Consider the following 20,798-nt stretch of genomic DNA (forward strand, 5'->3'; position numbering starts at 1 on the left):
TTTCAGTTGATTATAATTACTTAGCATTTCCAACTCCAGATTTTCTGCCCCTGATGCTTGAGAATGAATGTGAGCATGTGTACTGAGATAACCAAGGAAGTAGGTGAACAAACGGATTTTTTAAAATCTTGTGGGAAAATGGATACAAACCTAAAATTAGAAAGACACATTTCTAAGTATCACAGAATTTTTATCTCTCTCTTTATTTCTTCCTTCCTTCCTTTTTGTTTTTTGGGTTTTTTTGTTTTTTTTTTTAAATCCCTTCATTATTAAAATACAGGGAACTGTAACCATTGTTATATGCTTTATATTTAGCATAAGAGCCTGGTTAGTTGGGTTGGAAGATGAGTGTGAGTGTTGAGTGTTGGTGTCATGAGAGATTATGGATCCTTAATGGAAACATGAAAAAACGGATGACACATTGAGCCTACCCCAGTGTCGTCTGTCGTTGTTCCTTCTACTTACGGCTTAGAGATGCTGTGCTCAGGGAGGTGTGGGAGTCGTGGGCTGTGTGGAGAGATTGGTGGGCTCCCAATGGCGGAGGTGCCTGAAGAGGAAGCCACGGGGGGGAGGGGGGGACACTCAGTTCCACATTCACTAGAAGGAATGGGGTTTCAGCTTGGACTTGTTATCCTGTAAAGAGAGCACATAGTCGTTTCCAACACCTTATCTGGATGAGCATCGGGAGAACAATTTTAAGTTTCCGTGTTATTTTTTTCCTAGGCTTTTTCTACATTGTAAATCAATGTGACATTCTAATTTTTTGATGTTCTGATAAATCCATCCGTCTCTGACTATGCCCTTTCTTTTCAAACCCAATAACCCACCCCTGTTTCCTCTTTTCTCCCTCCGTTTCTGTCTCTGCCTTTGATGTCATCCCCAGTATGAGCTGGTGTCCCTCTGGCGTGCAATACTCTGCTGCCCTGAGCGCTGACTTTAATTACAGAAGGTACAGTATGTTACGTGTCCAGCCGCCAAAGGGGGAATCAGAAAATAGGGCATCTGGGCTTTGGCTTGAAGCTGGCTTCTCTGTGGCTGGAATGCATATGGCGGCCCGCTTTGTCTGTGAGCAGCGTTCAGTTGGCTCCGCTGTCGGCATCACTAATCTAGTGGAAGGGGTACGGCCCAGACGTCGGGTGATGTTCCCTGATGCGTCCTGTGTGTCTCAAGGGGCTGTGGATTTGGTGTTTTCTGCAGACTTGGCTCCATGGTGTGGTAGAAGACTTCTCTCTTTCTTTTGGTCTGTCCTAAATCCCAGATCCTGGGAATTTCCACATCCTGAGCAAAGCAAAGACAGAAGCAAGGCCGCTTATAGATGCACTAATTTCTGTAACGCTGCCAAATCTACCGATCGCTTTAGACTGCAGTCCACAGACTCCTCATTTCATGTTTTTGTCTCAGCTCAGCAGCCAGATTTAAGTGCTAAAATATTTTCAAGATTAAGTTGCGTGGTAAGCAGAGATCTAGTTTTCTCAGGGTTTACAAATAATTCACAATAGAGAACTAAATTTCTTCATCGTTAGCCTGTCTTATTGTTCCTGGTACTAAAAATGACTTTACAGAGACATTTACTTGTGGTTAGTTGTGATTTCTATTGTCATATTGAAATAAAACAATGTCTATTGTTTAATTTACCCACTAAAAAAACCAAGAAGCATGGTTTCAATTCATGGTAAGTAATTTGTGAACCAGAAAAAACAAATACAAGCTTTTCTGGACTGGCATTGGTGAATTATTTGTAGCAATTCACTGTACAGTTTGAGCAGAAATCACTAAATAGCTTCAGTATCTCTTCAGATACAATTCATCTGCTCATCATTGAGGACATGGTCAGCTACAGCTGTATTTTGAGATCTTGCTTGTTTTTAAGAAGCTTCCACTGCTGTTGTAACCTTTGTGAATTATGCTTGCTAGCAACCCTTAGGGCAATGGAGTCCAACCTCTCTCTGGAGCCATCTGCTTACAGAAAATGCTTTTTACTATGCAAACCTCAAAATTCTTTATTCCAGGGATCCCATTTTGGATACCAAACCCTGAGTTTGCCCTTTCCCCCCCCCTTTGTCAATATCAGGACAAAAAATTAAAACTCTTAGATTTAGTAGCTTTTCAGCTTCTGTTCTTTAAGGTGTCCTGTGTGCCTGTCTGCGACTAACAATTCTCAGGAAACCTGTCGAGCACTTGTTGTCCAGCCAAGTGTGCACAGATGACAATGCTCAGAAGGGACAGTTGGGTTTGCTGGGGGGGAGCATACCTGTGTGTTTATAATAAAGTTCAACAGGCTGTAGTTGAACGTCGAGTTATAACGGTTCACTTAATGGACATGGGGGTAGGTCTGAGTCTCCCAGTTTGCCTCCTAAAAGTTAGTCATGCTCGTGTTTTCTCTTTACCATTAGCAGAGTTAGATTCAGGCAAAGATCAAGGGAAAACACACAAAAGCTCAGTGAGGAAATGTGGTCTGTCCAAATGGCATATTGAAAAAAATCACAAAAATGACCTTAAATGCTTCAACATTTCCATAAGTCGAATGGGGTGAGAAAATCTAAGTGCAGTATTCTTTCTCACCACACCAGGACCTGAGGGGGAAGGTAGGTGGTGCTCACCTGTGCCTTGCGCTTATAGACAGCTTTGCCAGGGGTCATAGAAATAATACAGGAGCAAGGGAGACACCACGAGACACCTTTCTGAGACTCGGAAATAGAATGAACTAACTGTTGTGCTCTGTGTTCAGTTTCAGTCTGGAAGGCTTGACAGGAGGAGCTGGTGTTGGAAACAAGCCATCCTCTTCTCTAGAAGTAAACTCTGCAAACACCAAAGAGCTCAGGCACCCTTTCGGCGGTGAGGAACGGGGTGACTCTCTGGTGTCGCTTTCAGAAGAGGATCTGGAATCAGGCCAGAGAGAACATAGGATGTTTGGTCAGCAGGTAAGGCTGAAATGCATGTATGTTGTTAATTTGGAAAAAAGGAATTTCATTTCCGTAAATACGCCTTCCTATTAGGAACAGGAAGGCAAGACTTAAGTTAACAGTAAGCTAATAGCTATTATATAACGTACTCAACCCAGCACAGAGCAAGTTCTTAGTACTTGATGCTAATGAGAGAATATCATTAATCTGCATAGCTTTAAATAGTCCATCAAAGCAACCTTTTTTAAATTAGGAAAGTATCCAGGATATTAAGTTGAGTTTTTCCTTCATACCTGAGGTCTTCTTTTACCACTCCAATAGTAAAATGAGTCTTGAAGTATGTTATACACCATTATTAAATTTCCTGGTTCTCAAAAACATACCCTAAGTTTCTCCTTCCTAGAAAATAATTCTTCTTCTTCTTTGTCTCATCACATTGTCTAGGAAATAACTATTTATTGTCTCTGCTTCCTATCACTGCCAAACTTCTCATCTACACTCCCTCCCTTTCCTATTCTCACCCCTGCTGATTTCTTAGCGTCCTCCATCACTCGCTTGAAACTCCTCTTTTAAAGATCATAAATTTCCTTGTCTGCCAAATAAGCGACTTTTTCTCAGTGCTCTTCTTCTCAAGCGCTTCATAGCACCCGCTGTTTTCGACAGTCCCTCGTGGAGTGTTTGAGTTGAGAGTTTGAATTACGTGCTTTTACAGCGTCCTGCGCTGCCCTCAGTCCTTTTTCCTCCTCATGGGCAAAGCAGACTTTGGATCGATTTCTGAGAGGATTCCAGGGGGCATACAGAAATGAAACATTTCTACACAAAGTGACACACCTGCCTTTGAATAGGTGACTAAAGTTTTAGGTAGAAATACAGTGATACATTTCTAAAACAAGCGTGCAAAAATGTTAAGCAACCTGTACTTTGAATAAGTGACTGAGGTTTTGTGTAGAAATTTAATTTTTATTACATCCTACTACGTCGCAATGATGTGAATAAGTATAAATTTGGTACCAGAGGATTAGCTCCGTAACCAGTGTAGCGCTGATGGCCTAAGAGAATTTAGGCCTAATGAAAATCAGATTGAAAACCTAAAGGAATTTTGCTGTGTCTCACCTTCCTGGAACTCTGCTCACCCAGAGTCTTTTATCTCCTGTGCAAACTCAGAGCTGGAATTGAAGCTGCTTGTATCTGTGATCCGGACAAGTTGCCTGCAGCCAACTTCCTGTTGAAAGCCTCTGCTTTTCCCTGAGGTCATTTTTCAGACCTCACAGTTGTATTTGAAACATAGCAACTGTGCCTCAGACTCCATGGTGACATGCGAAACAGGCTCTAAATAATCAGAAGTCTTTAGGGCAGTTGAATCAAGTTTATGCTAGTAACGGATTTTCATTGCTTCCCTTTCAACGTGCAAATTGGGAGGGGTCAGATTTCAGCCCACTATGAGGGGAAGGGATTTATAATTAAAGTTAACAATTTAGAACAGGCTCTCAAAACAGCAGAAGTGTACTGGTAAACACTGGCTGTCTCTTTCGGGGGTACTGCTACAGGAACGTGTGCACCTGGTTGGGTGACATGGCTTTGAAGCTGCTGTGAATTTACCGGGGAGTTAAATTATCAAATTTCAGTCCCCCATGTAGAAGCAATCTAATCTTAAAAGAGGAAATGAAAGAGATTTAGGCTTCTTTCCAGACGCATGGCTGCTTCGCTTGTGATTTGAAACACTTTTTGCTTGCATCTCTGTTTCTAAGTCTTTACGATCAAAATAATCTCCATAAGAGATACTTAGATTTTCAAAGAACAAGAAGTGTACGTGGTTTCATATTGCTAGTGAAATTATTTTTATCTGATATGCATTCAGCAGATGTTTGTGAAGCACGTACTATAAGTTTGAAGCATGATTAGGTATTGTGAGGAGTACGAAACCACTGTAAAGGATGGATTTCCCCATTTTACTGATAAGAAAACTAAGGCCCAGAAAAGCTAAGTAACTTCTCTGCAGCTGTTACGTGGCCGGGCAGACGTCAGTCCAAGTCTGTCTGACTGCAGAGCCCTTGTTGTCACCCCAGGTACTGCCTCGTTTCCCTAGGTTGGCTTGGAATGTAAAGTTTTGTGCTTATCTTGAAATATGAGAGCATGTACTTAGGACCGGTTCTTCCCCTTTTTTTTTCCTTTCCAGACATGTCACAGATCCAAACAACAGGGCTTTAATTACTGTACATCCGCCATTTCTTCTCCGTTGACAAAGTCCATCTCATTAATGACAATCAGCCACCCTGGGTTGGACAGTGAGTATACTCCTTTTTTAAAATGAAATACGTTATACTTTAAACACTTTTCCCGTCATTTTTCTCACCTTAAGGCCTTACAACATGACCTTCCAGAATTTGCGTGCCTCTTCCTCTGAATGAATGACTCATGATTTAAACAGAAAAGGTGACAGAGTTCAGTTCTGTGGCCTTCCTCTTCTTCCTAAAAATCTCCTTAATACATTAAAGTCATGATATTTTGGGGCCTAAACCTGACACATGTTTTTAAAAGCTTTTCATTCTGAAATAATTTTAGACTTTAAGAACAGTTTCAAAAACAGGACAAAGAATTACCATCTGTTCTTTACCGCGAGTCCCTAGATGTAATCCTAACACCTGGTTTGTCAGTCTCTCTCCCTCTCTGTCACTTCCCATAAACTTTTTTCTGAAACACTTGAGAATAAGTTAGACGTAATGTTCTTATGTTTCACAGATACTCTCTCTCTTTTCTTTTTCACAGTATTTATCCAAATTTTATCTAATACTAATTTCCTGAGCTCTTCAAAAAATGTCATGTTCTTTAAGGATAAAGACGGAGATAGAGTTTTAGTTAAGCAAGTGCCACGAGGATTACATGTGAGACTGATTAATGCAAATTCAGGGTCGTGGGCTGTGAAAGTTACGTAAATGCCTGACGTCCATAAGCACCGGGCATTTGCAAATGAAAGATGCACAAAAACACACGTGCATCGGATCCAAATGTTTGCCGCAGAAAGACAGCTCGTTCGTGGAGAAACCCCACTTTCTTGTTTTATTTTTAAAATACTGACTTTCTTATGGGTGGTGGCAGTGTGAGGTCTTGATACAAAGATTTAAATTCTCATCGAAGGTGCACTGATACATGACCTCTTTGCCAAAAGACCGTCTATTCAGGATGCCATAGCGAAGGGAGTAAATAAACTGTCCTGCTCTGTCTGGTGTTTCTTCAGTGTTAAAATGGTTAGGGACAGAAGTGGCTGTCCTGCGTTAATGTCTCCATTCATGATGTACGGGAGGGAGGCCTGCTCGTTTTAATTTCCACAGTAGAATGAAGACCCGATGGCTGATTTTAGTAACTGTGGCCTCGTTTTCATGTGATAACACTTCCAGGACGAATCCGGCCTGTTTGACTAGAGCTGCCCGATGAGGACTGACTCTCAAAGGCCCAGATGTGAACTCACAAAACCATACCCCAAACAGCTTTTCCTGCCTTTGTGTGGGTGTGGGTTTTCTTCTGATTTGGCTTTGGGCTACAGGTTTTGCTTGATAGAATGAAAATGGTCACAAAGCAGTTTATCGTGGGTTTGATGACCATGGCGAGTTAGAGCTCAGTGATCAGAGACAGGCAGGAAGATACCATTTAGTGAGACAGCCCCGCTGTGTGCAAGTACGGGGGCCTGGTGGAGATTCTCCCCCAATAGCACAAGTACCTGATACCAGTAGAGTGTGTCCCAAAGAAAGATCTTTTCCCTCTATTTTGTGACACACTCTCTTGCTCGTGCATGAAACACTTCATTATTTTTCCTCCAAAAAGTAAGATTTTTTTTTTTACCATGTTTTCAGTTGCAAGCCAAACACTATAAATAATGCGGCTGACTCCCAAGAAACACCATCCTACAGCGCCAGAGGTGCCGGCACATGGAGCTTTGCTTCCTGTTGCTGGCAGAGTTTCTGCTGGGCTCGCTGGGGGGGACGGAAATCAGTGGCACATTGCTGTCCAGTGCACAGGCTTACGCCAGCGTGTAATCCTTTCGCTAAAACAGGGTACCTCATTCCGATGGATAGTGTGCATTTCATGCACGTTTGAATCCTTAGGTCATAAACGCGTTCACTAGCCCCACTTACTCCCTAAGTTAGCGATATGCACTGACTGACGCTAGCTCCCCTTCGTCCCGCCTCTTACACAGCTACTTTTCCCAACCGTATTTTCAATTCTGCACTGCGAGCATGATACATTGTTTTGCAGATGTAAAAATTCTGGCTGTGGAATGGAAGAGTAGGACTTCCGTTCCGTGTGCTACGCCCCTGAGCACCAGGATACCAGGATGATTCTCCATTTGCCGCAGACTCAGATCTTCATTTCCAAATTGCTTACGTGCCGCGTGGCTCATCTCTGCTCATGGTCATGGTCTTCCTTGCTGAAAGGATCATAATTAAAATCTGCGCAGGGATTTTAAAGCCTAAAGTGTGTGGCACACTTCAAATTTTTTTTTTTTACTTTTTTTTTTTTACTCTTCAAATATTTTAACTGATGTTTTACTGTAAGCACTTTTAGTGGCTGTGTGACCTTGGGCTAGATTGTGAAACTCCATGTCAAGCTTCCACTGTTACACAGGGATAATAATGGGAGAAGGCTTAAATGTGAATTTCCTTAAAGTCTTTCGTGTATTTCCTGGCTTATAATAAGCATTAGTTGTCGTTATGGAGTGAGTTAGCTCAGTGCCCAGGACAGAGCTGGGCTCCACTTCCTCTTACCAGAGTTTACACAACGTTAAAGAAACTAGGACCTCGTTCCGCAGTCTTTCAGTGGCTGTGTTTTATGCACAAGCTGGTCTAGAAACAAAACGCTTTCTAAAATCAATCTCTCTCCCTACTTTCCAGCGTTTACCTTTGCTCCATCTTCTTCCTTTAAGGAAATTAGCTGCTTCCCCCACAGTATTTTCTAGCTGTGAGCATTTCTGAAAAAGGTGTATCCACAGAGCTGTTGCCTACAATGTCTCGGGTCATTTGCTAGATTAGAAGAACAGGCAAACTTGTAGCTTTATTTCTAAGCTGGGATCGGTTTCAAAAATTCATTGATGTAGAGGAAAATACTGAGTAAAGGTGGTGACTCAAATATTTCAGTACCGTTGTCTGGGGTGGAAAGTAGACAGGTGACTGCTTATGTAGGAAGCACAGTGGGTGGGAAAGATTCCTACTTCGTGTCTTCAATTTGCTGTGCTGATGGGGGAACATGGTGGATGCTTCTTGCCAGCTCGGTTTCTGGAAATCAGAGTGGCGCTGATGCGGCCTGCATTGGGCGGGAACATGCCAGAGGGCTGCCCTCAGAGGAACCGCCCTACGAAGCATTTGCAGCATTTCCCCTATTGTATCAGAGGATTAAGTGGAGATGCCCAGACTGCCAGGGGACGGAGCTAACCGTCTTCCTAGAACTTAAGAATAAACTTCACGTTCACTATACAAAATCATTTTGTTTCTAAACTTTTCATTGCTTGCACCCCGAAGGTGCCTACACACCGTAGAGAAACGGCTTGATTGATGGTGTCCCTGGAAGATTTCTAAGCTCCTTAGTGGTGGTAATGTTAGGAGGAGAATTATACCCAGTAGGTGTTTTAACTTCACAGACTTCTTAATGAGATTTCATTTCCCCCTTCATTTTGGGTGATTTCTTATCACAAAGAATGGCATTCACTCGTCCTTGGGGTCATCCTTACACCTTCACTCCTGGTGTGTACGTTGGCCAAGACCCTTATACATGCCTTGATGGAAACCCTACTGTGTTTCCCAGAAAATAAGACCTAGCTGGACAATCAGCTCTAATGTGTCTTTTTGAGCAAAAATGAATATAAGACTTGGTCTTATATTACAATAAAATAAGACCGAGTCTTATTTTAATTTTTGCTCCAAAAGACGCATTAAATTGTCCGGCTAGGTCTTATTTTCGGGGACACATGGTAGCATGAGATTGAGTATTTGCATTGGATTTTGAAATCAGTCAGTGTTGAGAGCTGAACTATGCCATTTACAGTTTTTATGCCCCAGATGTAAAAAGATAAATGATGCACGTGACCCAAGATCAGGGCGCACCTCTGGGAAGTTAGACGTCAGTGCTAGTGACGTTTTCTCTCTGCTTATTCTCTCTCTCTTTGTAACTGTGGACAGTGGGATGAGAATTTATTGAATACATGCATTTTCCTATGTAAGTTCTATTTGGAGAAGGTAACATAGACAAATATATGTCAGAACAAAAATTTAGTCAGGCAAATAGCCTTTTTATATTGGTTTTTTGATTAAATTGCAAGATTGGAATATATTCATAGTCATTAGGTGTGTATATAAAGTCCATATTATGTATACACACGCTTTAATTTCGGGATAAGTAATATCAAAGCTGAGAACAAAAGAAAACTAGGGTTTTGCTAGGTGAATTAACTATATGTGGAAAGCAAGACAGAGGGATTTGGGCTTCTTATCAGGGCAGTGGAGTGATTTAAGTTGATCAGTAAATGGATTCAAACACTTCATAGAGACCACACTGAGGCTGGTTGAGCATTAAAAGGCAATTGCAGGATTAAAGTGTGAGCATTTGGCGACCTGAACCAGGGCCTGGAGCAGTGGCAATAGGGGACAAGTTGATGTTCAGAGAATTCTAGAAGACAAAAGTCTAAAAGGACTAAGGATGCAAGGATGGTGCCCAGGTTTCTATTGGAATAATTTGTTAGATGTTAGGTACCGCTGGCCACATGAAGGAGTATAGGAGGAGGGGCAGGTCTGGAGGAAGAGGGAAGTTTTCCTCTGTACTTGCTCAGTTGGAGCTGCCTGTGGGATGCCCACCCACGGCGAGCAGTGAGGTGAATGAGCCGAGCTCAAAGGAGAGATCTGGCTTGAATAGAGAAAACGCTGAGTCACAAGCATGTATCATATGCAGAAGAAGCAGGAGTATATGAGGAGATTCCAGGTGAGGGAGAAGAGAGCCAGATACAGAATCTGAGGGGTGGGCGCCACTACTCCAGATGGTTTCACTTGGAAGGGAAGACACCCTCCAGCTATCCATAATGACCATGAAAAGTAATTGCCGTTTTCATAATCTAACAAGTATGTATTTGTTGGTGGATATTTTTAAGTTGCATTAGAATTCTGCACATTCAACAATAAAGATGAAAATGTGAATCGATTACATCATTCACCTAGAGACTCTCCGGGCTCTGTCCAAGCCAGTGACGTTACTCTGTCCCACATGGGTTCGAGGTGCCCTTTGCTTTGTCCTGGTGTCATCTGTGCCTGCTCTAACGTGTCCTGTTAACCCACTTCGCAGCCCAGCAGCAGCTGCAGCCCGGAAGGCCGGTCTCCTTCTCCGTCAGCATCTCTCCGCGCCTCCTTAAGTCTAAAACTCTCTTTTCTCTTGGCGCTTCTCATTCCACTGATGAGGAGGAGGGGTTGCATAGTAAGTAAGCAGCTTTGGTGTCCAGTGGCTGCTTTCCAGCGTCTGGCCAGTGCTGAAAATACTGTAGGCTTCGTGCTAAGAAATTGTTTGGGGACTTTTATCACCCTGCATGCTGTCCTTTCTAAACCGTTTGTTTTCATGCTTTGTGTTGAAAATTAATGTGGGTGACACAGTTTTTGTCTTCTGCACCCCACCTATACTGATTAATCCGGTGGCCTGATTCCAGGACACGAGATATCATCCCCGGGCACAGATATCTTCAAAGGCATGAGGGAGGTGTTCCCATCCCACCTCGTACCTTTTGTAATACTGAGTATTGATTTCACAAAACTTTCCATTTGACGATGTAATGTTCATTTTTTTCTTGTTTCACTGATTTTGTCTCATGGGACAGATATCTAGCTGTCCACCTGTGGTATTAGGTTGGTGCAAAAATAATTGCAGTTTAAAAGGTTAAAAATAATTGCCAAACCGCAGTTACTTTTGCACCAATCTATTATTTAAAAGGTAATGCTAAACTTTTTTCTTCTCACCTTTTCCTGCTGTTTTCTCTCCTTTAGAACTTTCATTTTTCAGTCATTTTACTGCCTTGCAGGTTTCAGATTAATATGTCCTTAGCCGATAATCCCTAGTTCAAAAACTTTATAGGGTATCGTATCAGTTTTAGTAAAACGGAAAGGGAATGAACCCCCCCCTTTCATGAAAATCACTGTTTTTGATTGCATAAGATTTCTGTAATACTCTAGGATTGCTGTTTTTAGTGGGAAAACCATTTCTAATATAAAGTTAAATAATAAATTTTCTCAATTTTATACAACTAATACACGTCTCAGGCAATTACTATTCATATGATTGAGCTCCCGAATTCCCTACTGCTTGCTGACCCTAAGTGTCAGCAATATTTAAGTAGTTAATTATTTAATATTTAAATATTAAAATTTAATATTTAAAGAATATTAAGCTCAGGGTGACTTTTTTGCGTTGTTCTTATAGGCAAGTGCCTTAGGTGCAATAACACAAAATTTAGTGATTTTCCTTTACGTGGAGGTCTTATACGTTCGGTACCTTTTCACAATTAAAAGATGTTTGGTAAATAGGCACACAAGAAGATACTCACTTTATGCCAGTTGTAATAGGTGAGAAGTTGTGAAAATCCACTTACAGCTTTGTTCAGAAATTCTGAAGCCTGTTTCATCTCAAAGTATTTGTAATGTACTGGGAAATAGGTCAGCATGGCAAAGAAAACAAAGGTCCCAATGGTATTTCTGCTGTCACTGATAGGAAATTATGACAACTCTGGGTATTCTGTTAATCCTAATGATGGAATCATAAAAGTATAGGAGCTTGAAGAAACCTTTGGATGAAGTATCCAGCATTCCTCGAAATGTGTTCCTTAAACTCAGAAATACCGGTGAGAATTATGTCGGGCTGGGAGAGGAAGAAACAGAAGGGGGTTGGAGCATGGCCACATCAGTTAGGAAACTGGTTTAAGCAGGTTTCAAATGGTAATGTGTACACTGTTGATTACCAAAGCAGCGTTCAATATGCTGTGTTTCCCAAACTTATTAACCAGGTCTCCACAATATGTGCATGACTGTGTATCACATCTCCTGAGAGTAGTGTTCCATGGAACACACTTTGAAAAATATTAACCACGTCCAGCTAGTGGTTCCAACCCTGGAATGGTAATATATTAGGTCTGCAGGTTATGTCATGCCTTTAAAAAGAAGTCTCGTTGCAATAGGCTATTTACCTACTCTAATACCTCACAGGCCAATTTCAGTGACAGGTGTCTTTGCTTTTGTCTGTAATTGTATCATGGAAGTGACATTGAGATGCTGAGATACCCTGAGATGCTCTGAAAACCTCGTGACACTTTAGGAATTTCAGAGGCCTTGGTGGATTCATCACTGTTTCATTTAGTACGATCTTAGTAAATGAAGAGATCATAGTAAATGAAGGAAAATTTCTTCATCAGAAAGATAGTTGGAAATGCTTATAGGAGGCGTAGATCTCCCAGTGCTCAATGACATATTTATTCAGTTTTTAATTTATTTGACGCAAATCTACTGGGAGCCTGTTCTTGGCCAGGCTCTGTGCTGGCTGGTATTTCTCTTCATTATGGATTTTATTTTCAGTTTGTTCGTATGACTGGGGAGTAACCTGCGAGGTAATTGCTTGAGTGTACAGCGGTGTCCCGCAAGCTGAGAGGATGTAATGCTGCTCGTGGCATTCAGGGCTCCTGTGGGTGGAGCAAGTTCTAACACCATATTCTTGGGTCTTGTTTGTGTGTGTAAGGACCGTATTTTGCCGTGTATAATGCGCCCCCACGTTTTTGGCCCAAAGTTTCAGGGGAAAAAAATCTTTTAATTTTTTAACTCACATTTTTATATGTTTATATTTAGGTACTTGTTTTTTGTATGATAAAGGAAATTTAGCATTCTTTTATTATTACACTTTTAACTCATTAGCATAAATAAAAGAATTAAAAACACTTATACAGATACAGAATTAGTACTACCCACATGTAACGCGCACCCTTATTTTTCCCTCACAAATATGGGCAAAATAATGTATGTTATACACGGCAAAATGTAATAAATTAAGGCAGCCTGAGGTTAAAATGCTGATGATTTCACACCTAGATCACGCAGAGCTGGGGGTCAGATCTTCTTTCCCTCTTACTTGGCTTGTTGTATTACCATACATTATAAGTGAAATAGAAGAACCCCAAATAGGTTTAAAATGAAAAAAACTATAGAACACAGTCTTCTGAAGATTCAGAATTCATTAACTTTCTTATGCATTAGTCCCATCTGTTGGCTCTTAACTTAGTGATAACTACAATTTTGCATTTGTACTCAGAATCTAGAACAATTTGGGAGTTTTAAGAATTTCAAATGCTGGTAACCTGGTAGTGGAACATCTTTAAATCTCTGACAAGTCAAAAGTTTACTGACAGCAATCTCAGAGATCTTTGAAACCAACCTCAAAGGTTTTGAGCAACCTTTGTTTGCCTGGAATCAGACACAGAAAGTATTTCTATCCCTGAGCTCTTAACAATTGGAAACCGTTTTGCATTCTGTGCGTGAGGTCCTCCTTTAAATTAGCTCAAACTTGTCGCTGGAAATAGAATAATAGTTGTGTTTCTTCTGCTTGCTCTTATTGCCCTGCTGACTTAGCCTGAGTTTTTTTTGTTTGTTTGTTTGTTTGTTTTTTGCCTGAGTTTTAATCACCCACTTCAGTTTATGGTCTGATAGTTGAGAAAGGAGGAAGAAGGCCTCTACGCTACTCATTTTATCAGTATCAACCTGGAGAGGATGTTAACGTCTGTGTTATCCTCCACTTTGACACATGAGGAAAGGAAGTCCAGTCATCTCACCCCAAATTAGTGACAGCCCAGACCTCATAATCCAGCTCAGCTGCTCCTTTCTAATCACTAACCCATTTCCAGGAAGGCTCTAGAAAATATCGGATCTACATTGGCTAGATTATTACTATAGAAATATATAAAAGCAAAGTTAACAGCTTACAGAATGTGATGTTTAATTTCCTGTTTTGTATTCTTCCTGTGGCATCATCTCAGGAAGATGGCACATGGGAACTGAACGCTTGATTAGAATAGAAATTAAACATGTTTCATTTAAGTTTGAACATTAGAAAAAAAAAGTGATTTGGGGTTTGTTCAGTTACTTGAATACTGGATTAAATTTTTTTTTCCCCCATGGGACATTCACTCCCTATTGCTGCCTATTTCCAGTTCTGGTTTGGAGGTTTCAAGTTTGATTTTTCCTTCTTCCAAACCCTTGCTTAGGAGGAGAAGGCACCACACACTGGCTTTCAAATGCTATCTCTGCTTCATCTGTGTCACTGTAGACATTTCAAACGTTTATCTGTCCTTCGGGTACAATCCTTTGGTTCTAATGTTTTCTCTGCCATTTTTGTTTTCCAGATTCACGGCTTTTCCACAACACGAGCGCTAATCTGACAGAGAGGTACTGTATACTGAGTTGTTACTCCTCTTTCCAAGATGAAGGGCAGGGAATCCAAAATGTCTTGTGACATTTAACTAAGTAGACTAAGTTAATTGAGCTCATTGGATTCTTCCTTGAGTGATAAATTTGGAATAATGGCTAGAGGTTGTTTGTAATGATGGTTCTATCCTTTTTAAATAATGGCTTCAACGGTTTTCTACTTTTATTCTTTGCACGATCCTAATGATAAAAATTACTGTTTGCATTTGTTCATGTGAGAAGACACGTCTATTTGACTTGTACTCTTTGCTTATGATGATTTTTAATTCCTAAGTCTATCAACATTTTGTTTCATGAAGTGTGTGTGTGTGTGTGTGTGTGTGTACATATAATAGTCCCCCCCTTATCCACAGGGGATACGTTCCAAGACCCCCAGTGGATGCTTGAAATCATGGAGAGTACCAAACCCTATGTATACTGTATTTTTCTTTCCTATTCATACATACTTATGATAAAGTTTAATTTATAAATTAGGCACAGTAAGATTTTAACAATAGTGACTAATAAAAATATAGCAATAATGATAATATGTTGTACTAAAGGTTACGTGGTCTTTCTCAAAGTCTCTTATTGTACTGGACTCACCCTTTTTCTTGTGGGATGACACACGCCTGCGTGATGAGGTCAAGTGATGTGAATGACGTAGGCATTGTGACGTAGCTTTAGGAACGAGAAGGGTTAGGCAAGCGCTGAGATACCGAGGTAGTCAATCTGATAACTGAGATGGCTACTAAGTGACTGGCTGGCAGGGAGCGTCCACAGTGTGGGGACGCACGGCCTAAGCAGGATGCCTTCACCATGCTGCTCAGAATGGCGTGCAATTTAAAGCTTGTTTGTTTCTAGAATTTCCCACGTAGTATTTTCAGACTGTGTCGACCGTGGGTAATTGAAACCTTGAAAAGCGAAACCACGGATAAGGGGAAACTTAAATGCACATTCATGCAGCACTGCTCCCTGCTCTGCCAGGCTTCAAAGCTGTTTTCTTCAGTGTGCGTGGCTACGGTACATGACTCTGTGCAAGTTAAGTCAGTTGGTTCTTTACTTGACAACAGGCACAAGATTTCTGTTTTGACTCACTGTTTATTTTTATATTCCTCTTGTCATGTTATGAGATTAAATATTCTAACTTACACATATTGAGGGTTCTGACTGTTCTGCAATTGTTTCAAAGTTTACCTTCTTTTCACAAAGGCATCAGCTGTAACTCAGTGATCCAGAACTCTCAGTATGAATGCTTCTCTTTGCATTTGTGTCATATTTTATTGATGCTCTGTCCTTCCTAGAGCACTGCTTTTCACACCATTTTCCCTTTGTGTTAGTGACAGTTTTATTTTATAAACAGTACTTTATATCTAAATAGACTTTAGCTGTTTATGAGGACACACGGGGGTCTGCTCTCTCTCACTGAGACCCTTGAGGTAAACGCTATTCTTTGGAAAAGTTCTAAATAACTATTCTAGAGCACCTAGGGAACGTAGCATAAATAGATTCCTTTTCTATATAATGGACTGTGTGTATAAGTGCCAAGCATTGTGTGAGGAAATCAATCATTGTGAATTTCCTAAGGTCCAGACCCATCCATCATGGATGGACTTAGGTTTTACATAGGCTTCCTGACAAGTCGACTGATAACATCTGAATCTGTGTGAAACTCCTAAAACGAATCTTTCTGCAGTTGGTCTCGACTGTCCTGCCACTCAGTATATTCCTTCCTGTAACTATATATGGCAGTGTTCACCAGTCCACAGTACTGTCTGTCCAGTGTGCCAAAAGATTTAAAAAGATGTGTCATTTGTGCCATCAGGGAACTTGAATATGCATTTGGTCATAAAAATGCCTTGGTTTGCAACCTTTATTAACAAGCCCGTCATGCCATCATATTCATGGGTTTCTTTTCAAGCACCTGTTTGATGCAAAAAAGTCTGTAAATTGAATGCTATTTTAGATTGAGAAATTTTAGATAAAATAATGAATGAATAATTGACAGCCTCTATTTAACATCAGATCACAGAAAATCCATTACTGACATGTTAGTGATGGTTACTAGGAAACCTGGCCAGGCTTTGGCAGTAGACCATGGGCTCCGTGGTATATGCCCTGTCCTCAGATGTTACTGTAGAAAACCGTTCAGCAGCCTCTGTCCATCTCTTATTCTGTCTCCTGTTTTCATGTGAGCATATAAGCTGACTTGTAGCTAAAGTAACATATGACAAAGATGATTACAAAGATTTACATAGAAAGTGTTTTAGTTTTTAAAAATTAACTTCTGTTGTCTTTTTTAAAACATCAGTCGTTTTGTTTTTATTTAGTATAACAGAAGAGAACTACAATTTCCTGCCACAGAGCCCCTCCAAGAAAGATTTTGAAGGGAAGAGTGGAACAAAAGTCAGTCGTACTTTCAGCTACATCAAGAATAAAATGTCCAGCAGTAAGAAGAGCAAGGTAAGTACCTCAGTGGGCATCCTCATGTGACCACACCCTCTCCCTCCTCCCAGTTGCTGATCAGGAGGCTCCTGTCACAGCCTCTACACACCCAAAAGCTAACTAAATGTTGGGGACACCTGGAAATAAAGTCAGAAATACTCTCTGAGCATAATATTTAAAAAAAAAAAAAAAGGGGCAAGAAAAAAATAGCAAAAAAAGGTAATAACACTAATTGAGTTTTGACCGTATGCTAGGAAGTTTTCATACGTTACCCTATGTATCCTTTCCACAAGCCTGGAAGGTAGATACCATCTCCCTTTTCTAGGAGTGAGATGCCCCTAATGGGGAACAGAGGTTCCAATCTGGGTCTTTCTGACTTCAAATTTCATACTCTCAACCATAATGCTGAAATCAGTAAATCAGATTTAAAACACAGTGGAAGGATTTTATGCCAAGATCAAGGGGTTGAAAATAGTTCTATTTGTGCTTGAGGGTTAGAAAGATTGTCCCACAGAAGGTAGATCCTTTCCCTAACTGGGAGCGTATTGCACGGATCCTCTTTTGTGCTTAAGATGTTAAAATAACACATGTAAACATTTTTTGTCTAGCTGTTAATTTTTTTCACGCTCATTATAAGAATATTTAACATATAAAAATAAAAAAATAAAAATCACCACACAGATATAACTATTCTTCTAATCTTTTTATCTTTTTATTTAATCTATTTTAAAAAGAAAGGAGGAAAAGGAGTTTACTTTCTTGTACCAATTCCCAGTGCTGGGGAAAAGCTTTCTGCCTCCATTTCCCCCACACACTATTCACCCAACCTCCAACAAAGGAAAGAAACAAGTAAAAACTACTGCAAATCACTTCAGGAGCTCTTGGCAAGGCATCACTGTATATCCCCCACGCGCGCGCGTGCGTGTGTGTGTGTGTGTGTGTGTGTGTGTGTGTGTGGAGGGGGATATACATACATACACAGGTACATACTTGCCTACTTAGAAGTAAGGGAGTAAACAAACATGACAGTCAAGAATCCTGTTGTAAAGGACACCCACCTCCTCACACTTCTCCCCCTCAAAAACCAAACAAACAAAAACCAAAGCTTCTTATGCCCTCAGTTAAGAAGGCTGGTAGAAATAGAGCATGTATTATTATTATTTTTTTTACTAGGTTTTGTAAATAGGATCTCTTTCTTTTAGCAAATATGGTTTGCTTGTCCCTCAGAGGAGTTTTTCCACAAAACCTGCCACCAGAATCGTGTTTTCTCTTGACTTCTCCAGCCTAAGTGCGGAATGGACAGAAAGTGGGCAATCAGGAAAAACAGGAGAGGATGCAAAGAGTCTAGCAAGTTGTTTCTAGAATAATCCCATACTTAAAGTCCTACCTTCATACTCACCCTTGTTTTACAATTCAAAAGTAAGGGAAAAGAAGGCAGAATGCTGCTTGGTACTCTGCGTATTGGCGGCAAGGCTTAAGGCAGAGCCTGGGGTAGTGGTTAGCATCAGGAAAAGAAATCTCCTTGGAAAGATCAGTGTAAGTTAGGCAGGTGTCAGGAGTGACTTCTGTGGTCCCAGCTTTGTGCTCGGTGCCACCAAGCACGTAGCAGAAGTAAAGCTTATGGTCTTTCCTTGAAAAAATTATCTGTTGGGATGATTTCAACATATCTCTGTTGTTCGTTTCTAAACTGTGGGATCTTTTCTTCAAACCAAGTTTTAATCGGAAGACCAGTAAATAAGTGGCGAGCCCCCTTTGTATCCATCTCTGCAGTGACACCGACTTTCGGGCCAGAATAGGGAATTACGCCACTCATCGCACTGATGAGGCAATGCGCAGATTTGAATAAAACAATGTAAGGCTGAATTTAGAAACCAGAAGCTGACCTTTAACAAAGTCTCACTCCAGCCTTCTTATTTATAAACTGAAGCACAGAGAAGGGTGCTCTGACTTCCAGCAAGAAGTGCTTTTCATTTCATGCTCACCCTTAGACAAAGTCTGTTACTAAACATTATCTTTTTCTTTTTAACTCTTGTAATAATCTCAAAAGCCTGGAGTAGAAGGATGAAGAGAAAGGCCAGGAGAAAAGAAGGTAATTTGTGTTAGAGAGAAGTTATCACTGGCAGAAACTGGATCAATTGGCCTCTTGTCAAAATGACAACAACTCTTTTGCAATGAGATGGTTCCTCTTTATCTTTTGGCTTCAAGATTTAATCTTTGGAGGCTTGTGCTATCTCTGGTAGCAATGGAAACTCAAAAAATTGCAAATCGGTGACCTTGGATTGCAGTTCATTTCACATAATCAGGTGTTTAGAGTATCCCAGTGGCCAAATACATTGAGAAGTTTAAGAGTCACCTTTCGTCATTGTTACTAGCTAACCTTAAATAAGATTGTTTTAGAACCTCCACTAGAATAGCTTGCCCTTTATCAATGTACCAAAAGATAGTAAGAAATAGGGGGAAATAGTGAAGCAACACATTTTTAAGTTACATTAAATAACCTGTCTTTATATGCCATTGTAGCCACTTCAGAGCTTAACCATGCAGAAGTGTTTCATTCTCTGAATGATAACACAAAAATAAGGAAGTATTTTCTTAGTGGGATAATGTTAACTCTACCATTTTTCTTAACTATTGAATAATGATACTTCTCCATTATGTTAAACAAATTGGAAATGTTACTATAGGTGTTATTAGTAACGCTAGTTTTTTAATGAAAATAATACATTTTTATTTCTTTTAAATTATTTTTTAAAGACATACTATTAGAACTCATCTAATCTGCTTTTCTTAATCTTTGTATGATGTAACCATCCCTACTACTTATTTTAAAGGAAAAATTTCGGCATTTACTGAAGATTATATTAAATTGCCACCCCTAAGTCTTAGTAAAGTCTCTAAAAGTGGTTTGGAAATTTCTACTTTCCTTATAAACAATCATGATGTATAGGCATATAAAATAGTTTGTAGTATTAATCTAGATATATTAGTCAGTATGTTAATTGTTCTATTAATTTAATGTATGTGGTAAACAGTTGTTAAATAACATGCAGAGGAGCCCAAAGCCAGCCACTCGGTGGCAGATGGTTTACATTCCAGCGTAATGTGGTTTGCCGGTAGCACTGGGATACATACATGATTTGAGAAATGGAGTTCTGATTCTTCCCATGTCCTTTTAGGAATTAGCAATCATGAGCATGAGTGATTAGTTAAATATATCGAATGTGTTTTTAAAAAGGGGAGAGCCTTTACAGGAAGTAGAACAGGAAGACGGGCTGTTTCTGCTTTTGTCTGGTCGTGCCTTTGAGAGGTAGTACTGTTTCCTGCGAAGTTTCTTGCTGCAGAATGTTTAAGCAGCACTGTGCATAGTGTTCTCGTTCAGAGAGGAAGGGGAGTGCCCCTTTTCAAACCATCCCAGCACACTGATTTTCTGTTTGCTTGCCTCTTTGTAGTGTAGGAGATGATTGGAAATGTTTTAGAGAAATTCTTAGTCTGACTTGAAGTAGACACGTTTGGCTGGAAGAGTTAAATTCCTGCACAGCCGCTAATATACTCCATACCTTCCTAACGAGACGTTCAGCTTTAACGCCTAGTTTTCATGGTCTGTATCAAACAGGACTAAACCCACCAGCCTTTCCAAGGTGCCTACTGGAGTAGAGGAGTGTTTGCAAAGGCTTAAGTCAGTGTTTTAAATCTAATTATTTCACTCAGTCCTTTGATTAAAGGTCTGTGACAGTTGGTTTATTGCAACATGTTTTACAATTGTCCGGAGTGTTCTCCGGTTTTTTAATTTTGTAGTTGCTTGTCGAAAACGGAAGGTTTAGAAAAGTGAAAACTTATTTTCCTTCAGTGTCTGAGTGCAGTTGTTATCTGCGTGTTTCCCTTTAAATACTGGTTGCTTCTATTTTGCTGGCCACAGTTAAAGCACTTTGGCAATTGTTAAACGTGGAAAAGTCAAATTTCATGAAATAGCCGATCATCACTGTACTGT

The 20,798-nt window shown here is 40.3% G+C and overlaps 1 protein-coding gene across 21 annotated transcripts in view; it reads left to right on the plus strand.

The window, feature by feature from the left end:
* Positions 1-20,798, plus strand: part of AKAP13 (A-kinase anchoring protein 13) — a 253,965-nt gene that overhangs the window by 187,585 nt on the left and 45,582 nt on the right. For 9 of the 21 annotated variants that reach the window (XM_074317388.1, XM_074317391.1, XM_074317390.1 and 6 more), the window contains 6 exons: positions 884-949; positions 2,729-2,921; positions 5,080-5,188; positions 10,224-10,352; positions 14,305-14,347; positions 16,696-16,828. In XM_074317388.1, the coding sequence (XP_074173489.1) occupies positions 884-949; positions 2,729-2,921; positions 5,080-5,188; positions 10,224-10,352; positions 14,305-14,347; positions 16,696-16,828 (673 nt within the window). The remainder of the gene's footprint in view (positions 1-883; positions 950-2,728; positions 2,922-5,079; positions 5,189-10,223; positions 10,353-14,304; positions 14,348-16,695; positions 16,829-20,798) is intronic. The other 12 variants (XM_074317397.1, XM_074317398.1, XM_074317399.1 and 9 more) reach the window with 3 other exon arrangements.

This window comes from Rhinolophus sinicus, linkage group LG13, assembly GCF_036562045.2.
Source record: "Rhinolophus sinicus isolate RSC01 linkage group LG13, ASM3656204v1, whole genome shotgun sequence".
Classification (NCBI taxonomy): domain Eukaryota; kingdom Metazoa; phylum Chordata; class Mammalia; order Chiroptera; family Rhinolophidae; genus Rhinolophus; species Rhinolophus sinicus.